A 16,729-nucleotide genomic window follows, 5' to 3' on the forward strand; every position below is an offset into this window, starting at 1 on the left:
TTCCTAGATGAGCTATCATCAATGTCTGATGCACAATTCAAGTTTAGATAGAAACAGGGAGAGTATGCTGACTGTACATACTCCCCTTGTTCAGCAATCTTTGCCAACAGAGATTAAGGGCCCTTCTGGATATCCCTTCATAATTGCACATTGATTACGATTTGTGTTCATGATGCTATCAGGGCAGCCATATGTGACTGCACTTTCAACACTATTTGCGCTGCAAAAGTGTTGGGGCAGTCAGTCATACTGCTTCATGTCCTGCAATTTATTTGTGTGTTTGTGTGTGAAATCCCATGACTTTTCATACTACAAATATTCTGGGGTTTTCTTGTCCTGCTTTTGTTGCACTATAGCTCCTCCAGAAAGCATAATGTGGTGGCATTGGGGAAGCATCACAGAACAACTAATATACCCAGCACCAATGCACTATTACTGTATTATGTAAAGAACACATTTCAGAATATACCCGCAGTAAGACACCGTTTTGGAGGGGAACTATTTCTTAATATGTACTTTTCCTGATGTTACGTACTGACCAAGGCAGCTTTTTAAAAACAACAAAAAACACCTCCCAACCTCATATCTATTACTAGATACAAGGGACACATATAGGGCAACTGAAACAGACAGGGTTATCAAGCCCACTAGCTCAAATGGAAGAATTGCTGCCCATCTGTTTGCTCCAAGAATAAGCTGCAATTTTGTCCTCTGATTTCACACTGTATTTTGAAACACTGTGCACCTACATATGTAGCAACCCTGGCTTGATCTGTTTGCAGTTCAGTTCTTTATAAAGTTCATTATTCCTGCAAAAATAAATTTTATTTTAAAAATAAAATATTTAAAAAAATATAAAAAATAAAAAAGATTCAGAGGCTTCAACAGACGTTCCCCATATTTTCATCAGTGTTGTTGGGTTTTTTAATTTTTTTTTTAAACTTTTAAGGAAATCTGCGGAAATATTTCTTTAAGAGGTCAAAGAAAATAATTCCCACAAAAACAAAATCAGTGAGTACACAGAAATCTCAGAGAGGAGCCAGCTTCTCGTCTATTCCGAGTATGAACTTCCCCCACTGTATATTATTCCCAAATTCTGAGCTGATAATACTTGAGAATAAGTTTCATGATGGAGGTCACCCCTCTTGCCTCAAATCAAGGACTGCTTCGGCCCGCTTCGGCTCTTTCCGTCAACAGCCGAGAGGAAGCGGGGTAAAATTTTGAATGATTTCCGCCGAGCCGGCCAATTCGACGCCGCGCGTGCTTTCGCTTTCTTTCGGCTCTTTCCGTCGAGAGCAGTGGAAAAGGAAGTTTGCTCTTCGGGCACGTCCGGGAGCCCCTTCCGTCACTCGCTCGAGAAGGGGGCGGAGCAACAGACTGGTGTGTTCGGCTCCTTTCCGTCGCCGCTCGGGAAGAAGCGGAGAGAGCTCCAGGCCTGCGGGTCCGCTCGGGCTGTTCTCCGTCGCCGCTCGCGAAAGAGTAGAGGAAGAGGTCCACGCCGTCGGGTGTTTCCGCCTGCCGCTCGTGAAGACTCGGCTCTTGACGGGCCGGGGCCTTCCCTTCCTTTCGCTTCCCTCCTCCACGGCCCGGTTAACGGTCGCTGCCAGTTTAAATGAGACGGGGTCCGGGCCGCCGCCGCCGCGTCACCCACTGAGGCGGAGTCTGTCAGGAGGAGGAGGAAGGAGGGGGAGAGGAGAGGAGAGTGGGGACGCCCTCTCCCCACCTCCCTCATCCGGGGCCTGTCCCTGAGGGGGGAGCCGGGGCAGGATGACTGTGCTGCAAGAACCCGTCCAGGTAGGGACCCCGGTGGCGATGGGCCTGTATATGGGGGAGCGGGGGAAGGAAGGAAGGCCGGGTGGGAGGGGACGGAAGGGGAGCAGTCGGGTTCCTGCCCGCTCTCCTTTCTGCCCTGACAGGAAAAGGGCTCCCTTTGCAAAAAAAAAAATCAAGGAAAGCAAACAAATAAAAGAAAAAAACCCTGCTAGGAGCGGGGGAGAGGGGTTTCTCCTTTTAAAATTTTACCCTCCTTAACGTTACCCCCCCCCCCCGTGGGTGTCGCGCACACACACTTGTTCATGCGTCTCACCCCCGTATTTTGTCATTCTCCCCTTCACCCTTTTCCCCTAGAAGCTGCCATGTGGTGTTGTTTTTAGATAAACCCCATTTCCTTCCAGATCCTTAATCTCCCACTAGCCACCCTCTCTCCATTCCCACCTACCCCAAGAATTACTACTGGCTTCCGCCCCCCTGCTCCTCCCTAAGAGAGATCCGCTCTTCTCAGCCCTCTTCAGTCTCTCTTCTCCCTGCCCCCCCTCCCACTTCATCTTCCCAGTAAGGACCCCTGTTCAATCAGACTCCCCTTCTCTCTTTAGAACAAATACTGCAATAATTCATACGAATATCTTGTGTCTACATGGGACACCCAGTGGTCTTCCATCCAGGGAGCTGAGCATTGGGGATCTGGAAGCTGCCTCCTACGAAGTCAGACCATTGGGTTATACAGTGTTGCTTGTTGGCAGCAGCTCTCCAAGATTTTAGGCCAAGGTCTTTCCCAGTCCTTCCTGGAAATGCAGGGGATTGAACCTGGGACCTTTTGCACACAAAGAAGGTGCTCTTCCCAGATATTCTTTCCTTCTGCTTCATATATTCTTTCCTTCTGCTTCTTACACACTTGTATTCCATGCTTAGATCTCCTCCTGTTCTCCCCTACCCTGTCATCTTTGACAATCAGAATGTTATCATACAGACACTGATTGCTCTCTCCCGAAAACATTACCTGGAAGAGCTCTTGTTGAGCTGGGGTCGTGTTGAGGAGGTCCTGCCTATATGGAGCATAAAGGTAAAGGGACCCCTGACCATTAGGTCCAGTCGTAACCAACTCTGGGGTTGCATGCTCATCTCACATTATTGGCCGAGGGAGCCGGCGTACAGCTTCCAGGTCATGTGGCCAGCATGACAAAGCCGCTTCTGGTGAACCAGAGCAGCGCACGGAAATTCCGTTTACCTTTCCGCTTGGAGCGGTACCTATTTATCTCCTTGCACTTTGACGTGCTTTCAAACTACTAGGTTGGTTATAAGGAGCATAACCATCTCCAATTATCTAAAGACATCCAAATGTCTTCAGCTCCTCCATTGCAGGAAGAAAACTGACTAGGGCCAGATGGAAACAATATTTCATGAGTCCAGAAGCCTTGAAGAGATCTTCAGGTGACATATATGGATGGAGTCGGACCAATCTGCAGGCCTTGTCATCCAAATGTTAGAAGCCTAGCTGACTAGGCAGCTGGGATTTTTAAAATCTTCAGTGTACTCTGTCTTCCCCTTCTTTATTACAATAGTGCTGGCCTCTTGTTCTCTTCTCTCATGTTCTTTTAATCCTATAGGGTTTTATTCCCTCCAGCCCCACAAATATTCTAACTCCATGGAATCATTCGATACCGTGTGCACATATTCCACATAGTGCATTTTATTTATTTTGTTGCACGGTCTCCTTATTTACTTACTCTGTACTGTTCCTCATTTAATTATTTAGAGTTCAGTGCCATCTTTTCTGAATGGCAAGGTGAAAGCACCTTCAAAGCTGACATAAAATGACTTTTATTATGTAGAGGTGAGCAAGGTAAAACCATGCATTCCTGTTAAGATGGAAAATTTTAGAAGTGTCCTCTTCTCTCACTTCTTTCACTTCTTTCACTCTGACCTCCAAAAGTTATGCCAAAGGAAAAGGTTATGTCAAAGATGCTTGTGCTCATATTTTTTCAGGTCTCCACTGAGAATTGTGGGCAGCTGCCAAGCATGTATTTAGCAATGCACCCAAGTAAGCATTCAGTCTAACTTAAAACGTGCATACCACTGTGGCTGTCATACTGCAGGGCATAGACAGTTGCTTGAAAGGTATGAGAGTCTCTCTGACCAAGTGGTCAGCCTTTGCCAGTCTGTTCTTTACAAGAGGATTTTGATGGACAGCCTTGCTGAGACTCTGGTTGACCTCTGGAAGGGGAAATGCTTTTCCATTGACACAGTTGTTTCTGAGTGTCCCCTCTCACATCAAACAGCCAGGTTGACTCCTTGTTTTTCTGAGGAACCAATGGCAATGCAATGATTGTTGAGTCAAATTTGAACTCATTGATAGATCCACTTGCTGTATTTCTGGCAACTGTTGGTTATTTCATTATGGAATGTGTACAGGATTCTTGGGAGTGTTCAGTTGATCACATGACCTTTTCACATCTTGGCATCCAAGGAGGATTGGCTGAGTTAGTGAGCAGGAGGCGGGAAGAAAGCTACGTCATATAGCTTAGAGAGTGTAGTACACTTTCTGCTAAAGAAGCCCACTCTAGATTTCATTGTGTTGGCCAATTACAGGGCAATGTCCACTTTCCATTCTTCAGTAAGATGTTTGAGCATGTTTTGGTGGCTTACCTCCAAGATTTTCTGTCGGAGACTAATTATCTTGATTCATTTTGTTGTGGGTTCCATCCTGGTTTTGGAACGTTAATGGGTTTGATAGCTTTGATGGATGATTGTAGCTCAGTGATAGAACATCTGCAAAGTGCCAGGTTCAGCTCATGGCTTCTTTAGGTAGGCCTGGGAAACAGCCCTGTCTGAAATCCTGGACAGCCTCTGCCAGTTAGTGTAGAGTAGACGAAACTGAGCTAGATGGACCAATTATAAGACAGCTTCTTGTGTTTCTTAAGTAAACAAGGGCAGTGCATCTGCTTTGGGTCTGCTGGCTGATTGTCTTTTGATGGCATTGACCAGGGTCACTTTGCTGGGATGGGTTATAGGGATACATATTACAGTGGGTCTGGTCCTTCCCAGAGGGCAGATTGCAGAAGATAGTGAAGTGGGGGCATCTGTTCAGTGACTTGGTTTGGGGCCTGTGGTGTCCCACAGTATTCCATCATGTCCCATTTGCTATTTAGTATCAGCGTGAAACTTCTCGGAAATCATTTGTGTTTGGTGTTGGTTATCATCAGTAATACTGTATGTGAATGATGCACAACTCTGTAGGTTCTTACCTATAGGGCCGGGCAGGTCCTGAATTGTTGTTTGAGGTCAGTGATAGGTTGCATGTGGACAAACAAGTTGAAACACAATCTAGACAAGTCAGAAGTGCTCTTGATTAGTTTGCCAACTAATGAGTGAGTGCCAGTGTGCTCTGGATAGGGACATCGAAAAATTATGTTGGAAACTCAAAATGGGATTAGAAATTGTGTGAATTTGCATGCTCATCTGGGGTCAAGGATAGAAATCATGCAAGTCTGCAAATTTTCTATAAATAATTACATTGTTTCCTGCAATCTTCCACATATCGGACATGCCTAAAGATCTGCCTGTGCAATATCTAAAGGACTTCCTCCATCCTTTCAGATCATCTTGTGAGGCATTCTTGCACATCCCTTTACCTTCTGAGAGTATTATTAGTGAGGATACGAGGGAAGGCCATTTATTCAGAATGTGAAACTCCATGCCTGGCAGGTTCATTTGCTGTAGCTTTGCCAGTGTTCCATCACTGAGTTTCTTTTCGGGCAAACTTTTAATTTATGCACATAAAATTCTCCTTGTTCTAGTCTTGGCTATTTTTTACTGTTAGCTTTATGTTTTGAATTGCTGGTTTAAAAAGGATTCTTATGTACTTGTTAGTATTTCTAGTATAATATAATAAATTTATTGCTTTTATTGATTTGTCATATACTACTTTGAGCGCCTTCATTTTAAAAGTGGGAATGTGGGATATAAATACCGGTATCTTAACACATTTGTGCCCTATTTTTTGCTAAAGATCTGAGTTGATCTGCTATGATCTTTATCCCTGGTTCATAAACATACTGTGATCTTATTTTTCTGTGCTCCCATCCTCTTCCTTTTCATCCCCCCCCCCCATTTTCTTTTTTGTTAACATTTGCCTCAAGGACAGGAGGATGTCAGCCAAATCATCTTTGTGTTTCATTTCAACTGCACACGCTAAAAGAACCTTTAAGTTTTCTTGTGATTTGAGCTGCATTATTCTTGAAATGTTTGGCTTTCTTTTCATGTTACTTTGGACCATCCAGTACTTGGATAGTACTATTAGTAGCTCTTACCTGTACTTCTATAACCCTTTTTGGAATTGGTATGCTAAATTCTATTCTGCCTTATTTTAATTTTTTCTTGGGTATTTAGAAAAAATGTTAACATTACTTTCGTTGTCTTCCAGCTGTAGCCACACTTGCAGTTTCTTGTGATATTCTAGTGTAGGAGGCACAACTTCATGTTTTACGCTAGTGAATTTATAATTTTTATTTTATGCATAGATTACAAAATCTGGTCGTTCTTGCAAAATACCCCCAAAGTAGTCTTTTATCACACTACCATAATGGCTAAGGGGGTGTGTGAATATATGTGGCTGAAACACCTGCCTACCTGCTGTGTGTCCTATGTGGTCTATGCTGTTCAGGGTTGTAGAATAATATATTGTGAAATAATGAATATTTGGGAACAGGAAGGACAATAATCCATAAGGGAAAAGATACAGGATAGATAGAAAAGTGTTTATTTTTTGTTTTTCTGTGCATTTAGTATTGGTTTATAGTGCTGATCTTCCTTTCTCTTCCTCCTCCCCACCCTTTTCATACAGGCCGCTATATGGCAGGCACTTAACCACTATGCTTACCGGGATGCCGTGTTCCTGGCAGAGAGATTGTATGCAGAAGGTATGCATCCGCTGTGGTTACTGGTCTGCACTTTTTGTGAATTTATCTGTGTATTTTGAAGAGCTTCGATTTCTGCATTGTTCATTAGGCTATAGGTGGATGTCAGTACAGTCGTACTTTGGATCCCGAACGCCTTGGTACTCGGACCTTTTGTCTACCAAACGCCGCAAACCGGGAAGTGAGTGTTCTGGTTTGCAAACGTTCTTTGGAACCCGAACATCTGATGGGGCTTCTGTGGCTTCCGATTGGCTGCAGAGGTTTCCTGCAGCCAATCGGAAGCCGTGCTTTGGTTTCCGAACATTTTGGAAGTTAAACGGACTTCTGGAACGGATTCTGTTCGACTTCCAAGCTATGATTGTATTGTAAATAAGCAGATATGGTTAGGTGCAGAGTGTCAGCAAAAAGTTGGCTAGTGGTATGTACTGCAATATGCTTAAATGGTTAAATAAAAAAATGAACTGTTTTTTAAAAATTGAACTATGTTTTCACACTGCTGTCAGGTAAGGTGGAGACATTGCTTAATTTTTATTTTTAAAAGGTGTGTCAGGATTCTAGTTTGTTTGGGAGCTCTGTCTTCTGTTTGGAAGAAAGTATTGCCCCTTAATTCCAAATGACAACTTTAGGGATATTTTTCTGTATTTTATTAAAATATTTTGTATCTGCTCCTTTTGAATGGGGGTATGGCCACAAGTGGCAGGATGGGCTTTTGAGACCAATACTAATAGCACCTGGTTAAAGGGGTTGAGTCCATGAGTACTGTACCTGGAATATGTTTTAAAAACTTACTCCATCGGTTGTAATCACTGCACACCTCTTAACCTTGAATAGGCTGAAGTACATCAGTGGTTGTCTGTTATACAGGAGATCTTATTGTCCCTCATAAGATGCAGATGCACAGAGATTCTATGCACTAACTAGCTAGTAAAATATTGTAATTGATGTTACTAATCCTTCAGTTTTCTTTTACATCGGAAATCATATTTTTATGGCCAGGAATAGATATTTAGATAAACTGTTTGCACTCAGATGTTTAAATGATGGATCTTAATGTTCTCCACCCCACCCGTTTCTTCAGTGCACTCAGAAGATGCCCTGTTCCTATTGGCGACCTGTTACTATCGCTCAGGAAAAGCATACAAGGCATACAGGCTTCTTAAAGGACACAGTTGTACCACGCCACAGTGTAAATATTTGCTTGCCAAGTGCTGTGTTGACCTCAGCAAGTAAGTTACCTTATTGGTTTGTTGGTGCTGCTGGAAGTTGTAGTTAACGTTTTTTAAGAGAGTGCGATGCCATTTGTTGGCCCATCAGATCTTGGGATAATTGCATAATGAAATTCATTTTCACTTTCAGATGTGGCCATTGTGCTAGAAATCACTAAACAGGCTGAAGGTCTTGTAAAGGAAATGGTGAAAAAGTATAGAAATTTCTTCCTAGATCAAGAATGAAATTTTATAAAAGTGTCCAGCTAGGACTTTTAAAATGCTAAATTAGATGAGCTGTAAGTGTTAAGCATCTGGGGGCACTAACAGTCCTATGAAACTGATAAATGTTTGATGCCTGTCATCAGCAAATTTCTCTCACTGAGCTGTTGTGATATCATAGATTTTCTAAAGATGAATATGTTTGCCACACAGTTTTGACAAACCATAGATTTAATGAAGAAAGTGTTTGGTTACTGAAGTATGGGGAGCCAAATGGCAGGAGAGTCAGGTGGTATGGAATTTAAGGAACAGAGAATCTAGAGACAGGGTGTTTTGAGCGAAGGGAGCAGGATAGGAAGAGAGCAGGGGACAGGAGGAGGCATGGGAAATATCAATGAAGTTGAAGAAAGGAGAGGCCAGTAGGAAAAGAGCCAGAGACAAGGTTTTTATGCTTACCTTTACCTTTACCTAGCAGTTCGAAAGCACATCAAATTGCAAGTAGATAAATAGGTACCGCTCCGGCGGGAAGGTAAACGGCGTTTCCGTGCGCTGCCCTGGTTCGCCAGAAGCAGTTTAGTCATGCTGGCCACATGACCCGGAACTGTACGCTGGCTCCCTCGGCCAATAACGTGAGATGAGCGTCGCAACCCCAGAGTCATCTGCGACTGGACCTAATGGTCAGGGGTCCCTTTACTTTTACTTACCTCCTTATCCCCCATTACATTGACCATAGCAGTGCAAAAGAAGGCCTGGTTTGGATGCCTAGCTAAACCATCATGGTTTAGCATGATGAGAGAGAGCAGCCACAGGCCTTGCGCTTGTGTGCTCCCCCCCCCCCTTTTCTGGTGTGGTCACATGGAGGATTTCAGATGGTTTCACATCCAGTTTTTTGTTTTTTGTTTATTCTTTATTGAATTTATTTATCACCCTATACCCGGAATTTTGAATTAACTGCAGGTTGTTCTGTCATCCAAACCAGACAAAATCAAGTTAATATTAGCTATGCTTTTGTTTCGTTTTTCAAAAAAAGAAGGCAGCTTTATCCATAACCAATTGGTGCTGGCAGATATGCCGTAAGTGATCCATTCATATTGCTGATTTTGTCCCTGAAAGCAGGGGTGCTTGTTTCCACACAGACATCCTGATTACCCTATGCATTATTATCAGCAGTGCCAGTGATAGGGTGCACATTTTTGTAGCGATGCACCGCCTAGAATGGCTTCTGTTTCTAGATCATGTTAGAGCTAGATAAATAAGATAGTTGGAGTGGAATGTTTAAATAATTTGAAGCATTTATTCTCACAAAAACCATGTGAGAGAGTTGTGTATCTGAGAGCACCCACCTTGTCTGTGGCAGAGCTGTGAACTGGTTGCTTCTGTCATTTTTATTACTTTATTATCTTTAAACAGACTTGCAGAAGGAGAACAGATCTTGTCTGGTGGTGTGTTCAACAAACAGAAAAGCCACGATGACATTGTGACAGAGTTTGGTGATTCTGCATGCTTCATGCTTTCGCTCCTGGGGCATGTATACTGGTATGACTTTTTTTTTTAATGGGCAAGTTATCTCCCCTAGATTCCTCCTTTTCCCAAAATATTCTTGCACTGCTGCTTGTAGGCATGCAGTTCTTGGCCCTCAGTTTGGAGACATACAAATTTCCTTAGCAAAAAGCAGCATAAAAATTACTTCTGAATCAGCACCTTCATTTGTGATATAAAGCTACAGGCTGATATAATTACGCTTGAGCAGATCTACTTATGTGGGAAAGCACCAGTCTGTTAGATGGACCTGTGGCCTGATTTTATAAGGCAGCTCTATATTTAGTTAAGAATTTTTTTTGTCTTATTGCAGAACTTTGCTACTCCTTAGAATACACATCCTAAGAACTATAATGTCCTATGGGATGAACACATTCCCAGCTTTTAGAGACTATCAGTTCTTCAAAATACAAGAGCAGTCTTGCACAAAGACCTTAGGAAGAGTTGCAAGTTTTACTCTGCTGCATTTTTGTCCTGCATCTCAATATGTTTTGGGCTTACAAATAGCTAGTCAAGATTTATGATTGCTTTTGAACATTCCCTTCCCCAACTTTGAGAAGGGACAAAATCTCATCCTTGACATCCCTCTGAGCTTCAGAGGCATTTGCAAGCAGCAAGAAGCTTGCTGTTTGGCGGCTGCATTGAGAGCCAACCAGGAGCTCAGAGCGTACTACTGTCCTCTTGCTGAGCCTAGAGAAAGGTGTAGTCTGTGATCTTGCAATCTGGTTTGGAGGCATTTGGAAAGCTTCTAATTGCCTCCAGAGTCCAGTGCAAGTTCAGAGTGCTGTGGGTTAAACCACAGAGCCTAGGGCTTGCTGATCAGAAGATTGGCGGTTCGAATCCACGTGACGGGGTGAGCTCCCATTGCTCGGTTCCTGCTCCTGCCAACCTAGCAGTTCGGAAGCACGTCAAAGTGCAAGTAGATAAATAGGTACCGCTCCGGCGGGAAGGTAAACGGCGGTTTCCGTGCACTGCTATGGTTCACCAGAAGCGGCTTAGTCATGCTGCTGGCCGCATGACCCGGAAGCTGTACGCCAGCTTCCTCGGCCAATAAAGCGAGATGAGCGCCGCAACCCCAGAGTCAATCACTACTGGACCTAATGGTCAGGGGTCCCTTTACCTTTACCTTTACTCAACACTGGATAGACTATTTCTGGACCCTTGCTGGTCCCTGGTGCTAAAATACAAGGGTTGATAAAGTTGTCTTCCCTTGGCCTTCCTGCTCATTTTGAGGTAGAAAGTCTCTTCCAGAATGGATGTGAAACAGTTTTAAGCAGTACCATTCTTCCCAAAAAAACCACCCCTGTTTTCCTGTTGTTGTTTTTACTGAAGCCATGTAGAAATGTACGGTTTACATATGATGTATGGAAGTTGCTCAATTTGGGAAAAATACAAATGCCCCCATTTCCATGCCACCTAACAAAATAATGGTAGCTGATTGCAGGAGATATTTCTGTGGTTATTTATGCAAGCTGTAGAATTAGCTCGTTCTCATTTTCCTGCAGAATCTCTCCTCATTGTTTTCCCCTCCCTCTTTCTCTCTTAACAGCAAGACAGATCGGCTTGCCAAAGGATCTGAATGTTACCAAAAGAGCCTTAGTTTAAATCCTTTCCTCTGGTCCCCTTTTGAATCACTATGTGAAATAGGTAGGTTTTGCTTAACTCCTTCCCTGGGAATAGATGGGTTCTTTACCATTCTTTGGAATTCATTGTTTGGGTTGGAGGGAAAGTATAAGGAGACATCTCACTTATTTCATCCAGGTCTACTGAACAATTGAATTCTCTTACGGCAGCAGCGTATGATGTGGAAAACACTTTTTACAAAAGCTTTCTCCTTGGCGATTACTATTGAACCTGAGATTGAGCAAGAATGGGACTGGATACTTCTGGTTGCTTTCCCTCCTCTCTCCACAGAAATGACTTCATTGTTTTTGTTAATGTATTCCACACAAGCATGGAATATGTATATTTCAACTCCCAGTGTCTAATCCATGCCTTTCAGGGTTCTTTCTGGTTTATTTCCAGCGGTGAAGCAAGTTGTGCAATCTGAATATTTTTTAAACTTAACTTGGTGTTTCATTATATCCCATCTCAAGGGACTGGGGGATAGATAAGTAAAATAGAACCGGATCCTCACAAACACTAAAATGAAATATATCATACAAAGTGAAACCGGGCAGCTGCTGTGCCTGCCAACCAGACTGTGGAATTTGTTTTGGTAGCACACAGTTGGTTTCCTGTTCTGGAAAAGTGACAAAGTATCTGGTTTCTCGGGAGCTTGAGAATTCATGCTATCTCATCTTCTTTTCCCCTTAAACTTGACTTTTCCCATGTTACCACTTTATCAGCATATGATTCTTTAAAACAAAACAGAAATGTTGTGTTCCAGGTTTTCAGCTGATCTCTTAAGAGTTCTTCAACCCCCCTGAGTTGTTTCCCATTGCCTGGAGCCAATCTCACCATGAAGTGACTTGCAGCGGTAGTTTCATTGTGACAGGTGCAAAAGGGGCAGGTCCACAAGCAGGGCATAACAGCCTCATTGGCAGTACCAGGGCTAAGCGGTACTGTGCAGCTGTTTGGCGGCTCCATTCGTTTTTTTGTACTAGGGGCATGCATGCCCATGTTTCATACGGAAAGGTGAGAGTCGTTTTGTGGCATTGGCAGGCTGGAGGCAAGCCACAGAGTGCATTTGGTTCCTTCTTACTTGATGCCCTCTCAGTCTTTGCTTCTGCCAGGAAGAGTTGTCTCATAGTTGTCTTGAGCTTGCTTGCATCAGAGCTGTTCTTTGATTGAGTGTGCCATCACAGTGTGCCTCCTGCAAGTTTCTGACTCAAACATTCCGGTTTATGCCTACTTAGGATAGGGTTGCCATATTTCAAAAAGTAAAAACCAGGACACCCCAAAAGTTGTTCAGCTTTTTAATTTTATTTTTATTTATTATTTTATTTTTACAAAAACTCAAAACCCCCGCGATTTTTCAGCATTTCCCCCCAGACGTCAATTCCGTCTTCAAAATCCCAGTAATGTCTGGGAAAATTTGGACATATGCTGGTCCTAATTCAGGAGTATTTTGCTATGGATTGCCAGTCATTTGTGTTCATGGTGTGTAAGATGTGGGCCATAAGTCACCCTTGCCAATACTGGTAGGGTTGTGGAAGAGGGCAGTTGCTGCAGCCTGCTCTTTGAGTTCTTGTGATGCGTGGTAATCTTGGTCTTCTTAAACAGTTGAAGTGTGCTGCTGGTGTGTAAAGGAGTATAGGGAAAACCTGGAAGATGTTAACATGCAATGTAATGTTGTAGAGTGTCTGGGCTGGATGTAAACTGTACTGGCCCTCTGGAAATTCCATGGGTTGAAGTCCTATACATCATTTCCATCTGTGCCATTTACAAACAAAAGCAGATGTATGCATATCTTCTTTTGCTTCTGCTTCAAATGCAAAGAGAGACTTAAAGCAGTGCTGCTGCTACCACTAGCATAATATGTAGGGAAAGTTAGACATCTTCTTGTCTGGACAGATTAGTGTTAAAAATGCAGGATGAAAACTTTTAAAGTCATGTCAGCCCTGTTTAGGTTGGTTATTTCATTTTTATGGAATATGTATAATTTATATAAAAGGGCCCAAGATGAAAGGTGCACATTGGAGTTGGACTGTACATTTAACTAAACTAAGTAGATTATGATGCTTCCAAACTGCACAACCCCTGCTAGGATATTGCTTGGAGGATAGACTTGTCAATGCTTATTAGTCATAGTAGCAAAATGAAACTTCTGCATTTGGAGGAAATCCATTTCAGTGCACATAGTACTGGGAACCAACAACAGATGATTGCCATTCCCACCCTGTCTACTTGTGATCTTCCTGGAGGCATTAGTTAATGAGACCTGCTTGGGAAGGATAGGAAAAATATTATCCATGAATGGAATGGTAACTTGGAAATTTTGTATGGTCTTACACCTTGTAAAAAGTCATGAAGATCCATGCCTTTTGTTAATGCCTTTGTGGTGCTGGCAAGTAGTGTATCGGTGATTTTTACCACACAGTCTACCAATGTAAATTCTAATCTGATGACTTGCAAAATAAGGCCTATTCAATTCTGCTGGATCCTGACTTTTACTCAGATACGGTAGAAAAGCAAAATGTGTGTGTATGTGCACTCCATCTGTCTGTGTTGGAGAGTAAACTGAGGGCAGGGTTGCCCAAAGCACTTTCTGAAAATTCAAAATCTGTTCACAGGCCCAAAATAGATTTCCAAGCCTTGGTTTAGTCCAATGTACCCTAGACTAGCTCTCTACCTGCAGACATCTGGCTGATCACTGTTGGAGAAAGATTAATGCAGGACTAGATGGTTATGTATTGTTAGCAATGCATAGTGAAATAGCTTCCCCCTGGTGGAAATAGTAACATCAGCGGTTAGGTCTCTACTAGCTTTTCTGTAACACAAAGTATTCAGTAATAATGTGAAAAGCATTTAAGGATATGTTTGTGAAGATGTATGCCATGTTCTAATTGTTATACTTGATGGGTATCTTTTAAATATGCATTTTAAACAATTGGATGTTAACAGGACCATGTAACAGTAAGTTCAGACAGCAGTTCCATGCTGTGCTGTTGTGGGGGTGGGGGGCATAGCTGCCAAGTTATCCCTTTTTTTAAGGGAAATTCCCTTAATGCTGAATAGGCTTCCTCGCGAGAAAAGGGAAAACTTGGCAGCTATGGTGGGGGGGGGGGACAGGACACATAACATTTGTGTCTCTTCATTTGTGTCACATTGAAAAGAAGCCTTTTCCCTCACCCCAAATCCCTTTCTCTTCATTCACACAGGTGAAAAGCCAGACCCTGACCAAACATTCAAGTTAACATCTATACAGAACTTCAGCAGCTGCTTGCCTAACACATGCACAACCGTGGTGTCTAATCATAGCATAACCCACAGGCAGCCAGAGACAGTTCTTACGGAAACGCCGCAAGACACGCTTGTAAGTTTTTATCAGCCATATTTTACCATCATCGCTTACACTGAGAGTGATCATTGGGGGGGGGGAATGTGTGCTGCTTTTTCTTATTATTTTTTTCCATTTCAGGAATTAAACAGACTCAACCTGGAGTCCTCCAACTCTAAATATTCCTCCAACACAGATTCCTCCATCTCTTATATTGATTCGGCTGTAATTTCACCAGACGCTGTATCTCTTGGATCGGGAACTGCCTTCTTAACTAAACAGGCTCAAAACAAACCAAAAACTGGCCGGAGTCTTCTGGGTGGACCAGCTGCTCTGAGTCCATTAACACCAAGGTAAAGAACGAATCTGAAGTACCCTCAAGGCTGCCTACTGAAGATGACTATAAGAAAAACAAGAGAGTCCTGTGACACTGTAAAGATTAGCAAAATTACTGTGGCATAAGCTTTCATGGATTAGAGCTCCCTATTTTAGATGCATAGTCACTCACATTGGTGCAGGAAAACCCAAATATTTTGTAGTAGGGGCTATGATATATAAGAGGTCCAGAGGATCTGTGACGTCTGTATATATAAAGTTCAAATGTGTACAAGAACTGTAATCATTCACAGCAGCAGTAATTGGTTACTACATAGTCTTCCCAGATTTGCTAGGTGGGAGATAAATCCATAGATATGATTAAGACCTAAATTAATAGAGTAGAATTTGCTGGCAAACTCTGGTTCAGCTATTTCCCCGATAAGAACTCCCTTCGCACTCTTTTGGTGGCTTTCAAGTCAGTAGGATAATGTTTGGAGAGACTTGAAATGTTATTCCACCGATATATAAATGCTGCCATTTTTAAGTGATATATGTGTCACTTTTTAGTCTCTTGGACAGAGACAGAAAAGTTTGTCCTGCCACTGCCTGCATAAAACAAAACATCCATTTCTATTTTCTCCCCTCCTTTCATGTATTTATGCCTCTGCTGAAGTGTACAGATGCTTAAGATGCAATATCAGAACAGTCCTGTGCATGTTTATTCAGAAGCAGGCCTCACACTGTTCAGGGGGGGGTTGCTTTAAGTTTAGGATTGCAGCCTGAATTTGTTCATTTTGAAGGATTCACTTTTTTTTAGTAGTTACTGCTGTAATAGAAAAATCTAGCTACATTTCAGGAATTGATATAAGAAGTGGGGCTTGTGAGCATTTAGAACAGTGTTTCTCAACCAGTGTGCCTCCAGATGTTTTGGGATTACAACTCCCATCATTCCTGACCACTGGTCTTGCTAGCTAGGGATGATGGGAGTTGTAGTCCCAAAACATCTGGAGGCACACTGGTTAAGCAACACTGATTTAGAAGCACTATTTGGCAAAATAAGTTGCAGTGTATGACATGTTGGTATGGGAGACCCAGGCACATAGGGCTTTCCTGCTTGGCCATGAATTGCATGAAGGTATGCTTAGGAGAGTTCTCCTCTTGACCTAACATGCCTCATGTGATTGTTTTGGTCATAAATTTGTTAGTTTCCTCCATTTAAAACCACACATGCACATTGTTTTGAACATGGTTGATGCCACCAAGCTCTATAACAATACTGCAATATTGTATGAAAGTATTGGGATATATGTGAAAAATGTCTGTTTGTCCTCAAAGAATTGGAGCTTCTTTTTACATACCTTATTACTGTTGAGCTTCTTGCTTTTACGTCTTCAAGCTTGTATATGTAACAATGAGGAAACTGTTTGTCTAGAAACTTATTTTCACTGAGGCATATAAATTCCTTTGCCCTGCAATTTGTCCTTAGTTTATAAAGTAAGATTCTCTCTTTTCTCCTTGCCCACTCACTTCTCTCTTTGAGGAATCATGCATATTTTCAAACACTCTTGTATGTTTTCTCAGCTTTGGAATCTTGCCATTAGAAACCCCTAGCCCGGCAGATGGATCCTATTTACAAAACTGCACAAATTCTTCTTCAGTAATTGATGTGCCACCTCCAGGACCCCCTTCCAAGAAGGTACCTTGCATTCAAGGGTGTGCATGTGAGATTGAAGGCAAGGAAATATAAAAATCTGGATAATTGTTCTAAAAAGTCACAAGAAGAAAACTTTAGTTTTGTCAAAGCAACTTGA

At 42.5% G+C, this 16,729-nt stretch overlaps 1 protein-coding gene across 4 annotated transcripts in view; it reads left to right on the top strand.

Annotated features, from left to right (window-relative positions):
* Positions 1-1,344: 1,344 nt before the first annotated feature.
* The window catches only part of CDC27 (cell division cycle 27), a 31,509-nt gene continuing 16,124 nt past the window's right edge, over positions 1,345-16,729 (top strand). For all 4 annotated transcript variants that reach the window (XM_060281512.2, XM_035135442.3, XM_060281513.2 and 1 more), the window contains exons 1-8: positions 1,345-1,794; positions 6,620-6,695; positions 7,771-7,918; positions 9,530-9,655; positions 11,208-11,305; positions 14,482-14,636; positions 14,742-14,953; positions 16,500-16,614. In XM_060281512.2, the coding sequence (XP_060137495.1) occupies positions 1,768-1,794; positions 6,620-6,695; positions 7,771-7,918; positions 9,530-9,655; positions 11,208-11,305; positions 14,482-14,636; positions 14,742-14,953; positions 16,500-16,614 (957 nt within the window). In that variant the 5' untranslated portion in view covers positions 1,345-1,767. The remainder of the gene's footprint in view (positions 1,795-6,619; positions 6,696-7,770; positions 7,919-9,529; positions 9,656-11,207; positions 11,306-14,481; positions 14,637-14,741; positions 14,954-16,499; positions 16,615-16,729) is intronic.

This window comes from Zootoca vivipara, chromosome 12, assembly GCF_965207765.1.
Source record: "Zootoca vivipara chromosome 12, rZooViv2.hap1.1, whole genome shotgun sequence".
In the NCBI taxonomy this organism is placed as follows: domain Eukaryota; kingdom Metazoa; phylum Chordata; class Lepidosauria; order Squamata; family Lacertidae; genus Zootoca; species Zootoca vivipara.